The 5,368-nt window shown below is 49.2% G+C and overlaps 1 protein-coding gene across 1 annotated transcript in view; it reads right to left on the bottom strand.

The window, feature by feature from the left end:
• Positions 1–3,212: 3,212 nt before the first annotated feature.
• Plod1 (procollagen-lysine,2-oxoglutarate 5-dioxygenase 1) overlaps positions 3,213–5,368 on the bottom strand; it is a 28,955-nt gene continuing 26,799 nt past the window's right edge. The window contains exon 19 of the mRNA XM_057784036.1: positions 3,213–4,026. Within this exon, the coding sequence (XP_057640019.1) occupies positions 3,871–4,026 (156 nt within the window). The 3' untranslated portion in view covers positions 3,213–3,870. The remainder of the gene's footprint in view (positions 4,027–5,368) is intronic.

Here is a 5,368-nt window from a genome sequence, read left to right as displayed (position 1 = left end):
CGCGTCCTATGCAGATGATGTGTATTTTGGGTGGGACTCCCCGTGCATCATGGGAATTGTAGTTCGGATCAGGGCCGGGCGGGGTAGGGCGGAGCCTCGCGCTGTCAAGTGTGGGGGTGGGAGAGCGGGAACAACGACGATGGCAAGGGTGTGTATTAGAGGTTTGTGTGTGTTGTCATTTGTTGCTCCAGAACTTGACCCTGTAACACCTGCCAGCTTTGAAATCCAGACTTGCATTTCACAATCTGAGAGAAGCGTCTTCAAAGGGAACAGACCGTTAGGGTGAAGTAATTGTCCTTCAGTTGCCTTTGAGGCAGTCAAAACAGCAGCCACCACGCAGACACCTACTAGGTGCCGGTTACTGAGCTGGGTATCTAACATACATTTTTAAAATTTTCACAGTAGTTCCTTGACACTCAGGGCATGAATATCCAACCTCACTGGCCCAGTATTTTGTGCTAGGAACTAGAATATAGCAGACGACCGACTGCAAGCTGGGAGGGCTCCAGGACTGGGTTTTGTAAAATCACCTTCAAGCCACTTGTGGCTACCAAGGCCCTGAAATGCAGCTACTGCAAACTGAGAGATGCCATGATGCTAAATATGAAAAAAAAATGCAAGCTACCTCATTAATATTTTTATACTGATAACATGTTAAGGCTTTGGAGAAACTGGACTAAATGAAATACATTATTCTAATTAAATTCGCTTCTCTTTTTACTTCTAGAAGTACAGCTGATAGTGGAGGTCACAAAATGGCTCTGTGGGTAAGGATGGCTGCTACCAAGTCTGCCAACCTGTGTTCCACCACCACGTGGTTGTCCTCTGACCTCCACACATGATAATTAAATATGTCCAGAGCCTAGAGAGATAGCTCTTACAGTGGGCCAGACCCTCGTGTCAGCTCACAACTATCTGTGACTACAACAGATGGATTCAGGGAATCCACCGTCCTCTTCTGTCCTCCATGGGCAACAGGCACTCGTGTGATATACTTTCCTACACATTAACTCATACACATTAACTAAAAATAACAAAATCTTTAAAAGCGTGTAAGACGGCCAGTTGAGTATTTTAAGTTCCCCAAGTGGCTTGCACTCACAGTGGGTACTTTGCTTGTTTTTTGTTTGTTTTTGAAGCAGGGTTCCCACTCTGTGGTCCTAACTAGCCTTGATCTGATGACCTTCCTGCTCCACTTCCCTAGGGCTGAGATTGAAGTCATTTGCCACCACACCTAGCTCTTGTGGTATGTTTTCTACTGATTGGCACTGCCCTACAGCCAGGGTAGTCATGCCCCAAACAGCTTCAGAGGTAAGTCAGCACTCCAGTTATGAGTCTCCAGGGAGGTGAGTCAGGGGAAGCTGTAAGGCACTGCCCACAGGGCAGTCTCCTGTCTGTAATGTCTGACTCTGGACTGGACAGTCACACCCAGTCCTTGCCTTAGGGCATGGTGCACACTGAGTGTCTCCCACACCATCCCCAGCCTCCCTAGGGAATTCTCTGAGCACAGAGCTGTGAACTCCATTTCTTTTCACTTTGGCAGAATCTTAACTGGCCAGAGGCCAGGAGGACCTCACCTAATCTCTCTCCTGTCCTGTAATCCCCCTGCAAGCATTGGCCTAGCCCTAATCCCATCCTAGATTGCAGAAAGAACATTTGAGCCCATTCCCAGGCTTCTAATCTTACCCTTCACCTGGGCTTCTCTGAACCAGAACTCCAAGCCATGAGACCTTCCTTCAGCCCCTCAGTGACAAAGTTCTTCCAGTACTGCTGACTGCTACCAGATATGGGTTCAGGGAAAGCTGGGGTTCAGCCATAGGAAGCCTTTCTTATGTCATTCTCTCCTATTTTGATTGATTTTTCCATGGCGCATGTGAATAACATTTGTAACTAGAAAAACGGTCACCATTAGTTAAGAACAGCCCTAGAAAGGACGTGGTGGTTCACGTGTGATCCCAGCTGATGCTGAGGTAGAAGGATGATATGTATTGAGAAGCTCCGCCCAGTCCCATTCCTCCCCTTTCAGAGCCTGCCCCTTATACTTTGTGTTCTCTGCCTGTGGGGGTCAGATTGTGAACTTGACCCAAGCTAGAATCACCTGAGCAGAGGAAATCTCAGTTGAGAAAGCACCTAAGACTGGTCAGTAGGGCCAGTAAGCAGCACTCCTCCATAGCCTCTGCCTTCATCCTTGTGTCCAGGTTCCTGCCCTGACTTCCCTCAGTGATGGAGTGTGACTTGAAAATTACAAGCTGAAACAAACCCTTTCCTCTCCAAGCTGCTTTTCACAAGGGTTTTTATTACAGCAACAGAAACCTAAGACACCATGCTTGGCCTTCACTTGTTGCAAACCTCATTCTGAGAAAGTTCCATTCACGGCATTTGGAGGCATGGCTTCTGGGATGTCATCAGAATTAAATGAGATCATGAGGGTGGCTCATGGACAGCCTGAGTGGAAGAGAAATCTGAGGTAGCATCACCCTCTGCCTGGCCACGTGATGTTCCACCATGGCTCTACTTGCAGAGGTGCAGAACACGTAAACTTCTTGTTACTGGTTTTGTTTTTGTTTGTTTTGTCTTGAGATGGGATCTCTATGTAGCCCAGGCTAGCTTGAGACTTTCCATCCTCCTACCTCCCAGCTGGGATTCTAGATGTGCACCATTATACCCAATGTTAGATTTGGGGAGAGGTGAGTTGGAGACAGGGTTTCTCTGTAATAGTCCTGGCTGTCCTGGAACTTGCTTTGTAGACCAGGCTAGCCTCAAACTCATGGATATCCACCTGCCTCTGCCTCCGGAGTGCTGAAATTAAAGGCACGTACCACCATCACCTGGCTAGATGTTAGATCTTATTAGCAAATGCCCTAAAGCCAGACCAGTGTGCCCAGGGTGTGGTGGGGGCCGCCCAAAGTTCTGTTCTTGATTTCATAATCACAGCTGCAGAAGGGCTGGCAAAAACCACAGTGGCACTGACAGGTAATGCAGCTCTTGGCAATGGGATGGTATGTGCCAGCCAGTACCCAGTTCCTAGTAGAAACTTTTAGAATACATAGCTGCACCCTGGAGGCCACACGGCACTGGGTTTGGGAAACACGAGTCCTCAAGTCTGCTAAAAGCCTGATCCACAGCCAGGGGCTCTTACAACCCTCCCTGCAGATGTCTGCCAGTCACATTCACACTGGCCCACCCCACATATCGCTCATAGAATGGTTTCAACAACATTTATTAGAACTCTCATTTCTGTCTGTCTCCAGAGGCATCAGGACAGGGTGACCTGGTACAGTGTGGACATATCACGCCTCTCCCACAAGCAGGGTCAGTAGAGAACCACGCTGTGGCACAAATGTCTTTCCTGTCCCTCTGGGAGGATTTCTGAGTCACAGTCTCAAGAGAGACAACTGTTGGCTCTGCTGATACAAACCCGGAAGGGAGGGCTTCAACGGTTTTCGGTTCAGGGGTAGAGGTGGGGGTAGGTATGCCCAGATCTTGGTGGCACTGAAACATAAAACAGAATTCTAGGGGGTAGATCTTGCAGAGGTATTCTGGGCACAGCTTCTGACTCTAGTTTCCCAGGCAGCTCCAGCAGAAGTCGGACCCCAGAGAGTTGGAGGAAGAAGGAGGGCTGGGAACTCCAGGAAGATGAACAATACCACCGTCTCCTGGGACCGGTGGGAGCACCATGGGCAGCCCCAGTCTTGGAGGGGCGCCCCATCTCTGGTCTGCGCCCGATCTTTCTGACTGGCAGCTTCAAGAGCAATAGGAATTCAGGAATCGGAGATTGGACTGGGTTCCTTGGGACCCAGAGGTCCCGAGGGCTGCTGGGCAGTGGTTGTCAATGAAGAGAAAGGTCTAACAGAATCAGGCCCTGGTCAGTTAGGGATCAACGAAGGACACAGCAATATAGCGGGTGCCCTTGGTGGTGGGGAGGCCTTCGTGGTAGTGTGTGAGCCGCCCAGGGTGCATGAGGGCCCAGCCCTTCCTTGGGGCTCTCACGGAGCAGTTGTAGCGCAGAAATCGGCAGCCTCCACCCTGGAAGAGAGGAAGCATCAGTGAGTTGTTTCTGCATTCTCAACTGTTTCCCCATAGCTCCCTGTCCTCTGTTCTGTCCCAGCCAAGGAGCCTGTCCGCACCGTCTGGGGATGCCTTGTGGAGTGACAGTCATCAGCTATCGGAGAAAGGCACTAGGAGAAGCAAAGGGCACCTCCATCCTTCACCCTTTACCAAGCTTATGATTCCCCTAAGCCTCAGGCTCCGCTTCTATAGACAACTGACAGGAATAAATAAAAGTAAACACAGAGAGTTTGGTTTAGCCAGATGTGGTAGGGCCTGGAATCCCAGCGCTCAAAAGATGGAGATGGCAGAATCAGGAATTCAGTGCCAGCCTTAGCCAACCGGGGATACATGAGACCTTGTCTAAAAAACAAACCTAACATATACATACATACATGCATTCATACATATAGCTTAGTACTGCTTGGGGGTATGGCTTAGCAGGAGAGCACTTGCTTAGGATACAAGAACCCCTGGGTTCCTTTGGCTCATGGCCAAATTACTCATTCCTAGAACTACAGATGCCTTGTTGTCCTTGACTGTCCTGGGTAATCCGGCTTCTAGTCATACTTGACATCAGTAACAACCTCAGGGTCTGACACTTCAAAATGTCTTCAGGCATTGCTAATGTTCCCCAGGGGTCAAAACTGGCCCTGGTTGAGAACTCATGGCTCAGGGCTATATTGCTTCACTGTTAACTTGTTTGGTTTGTCTTGCTAGAAGACGAGGTCTCTCTACATGGGCCTGGCTGTCCTGGAGCTCACGATACAGACCAGGCTGTATAGATCCTCCTGCCACCGCCTCCCAAGTGCTGCTACACCACACATAATGTCCCACTGGCCAGTGTCTGAAAACCAGTGTGACAGAGCAAACTAATGCCGAGATTCTGTGAGGACCTGACCTTGCAAACTCCATTTTAAAGGAGGGGCTTCATCTTAAGCCATATAATGAGCTGGGGGGAGAGCAGATCTCAGCTCCAGAAATGCGCTGCCATAGCAGAAATCTGAACAGATACCCTAAAAATGGCCAATTAAGAAGATAGGGAGCAGGGTCATAAAATTTAACGAGGTCCAGATGTTCCCAGGAGGCATCCTGTCCTTGAAGATATCTTGTCAATTATTATTTTTTTTTTTTTTTTCGGTTTTTCGAGACAGGGTTTCTCTGTGGTTTTGGAGCCTGTCCTGGAACTAGCTCTTGTAGACCAGGCTGGTCTCGAACTCACAGAGATCCGCCTGCCTCTGCCTCCTGAGTGCTGGGATTAAAGGCGTGCGCCATCACCGCCCGGCTATCTTGTCAATTATTAATTGTAAGGGTTTTCACA

The sequence above is a fragment of the Chionomys nivalis genome, chromosome 11, assembly GCF_950005125.1.
Source record: "Chionomys nivalis chromosome 11, mChiNiv1.1, whole genome shotgun sequence".
Taxonomy (NCBI): Eukaryota; Metazoa; Chordata; class Mammalia; order Rodentia; family Cricetidae; genus Chionomys; species Chionomys nivalis.
This window is presented reverse-complemented; position numbering and strand designations above follow the sequence as displayed.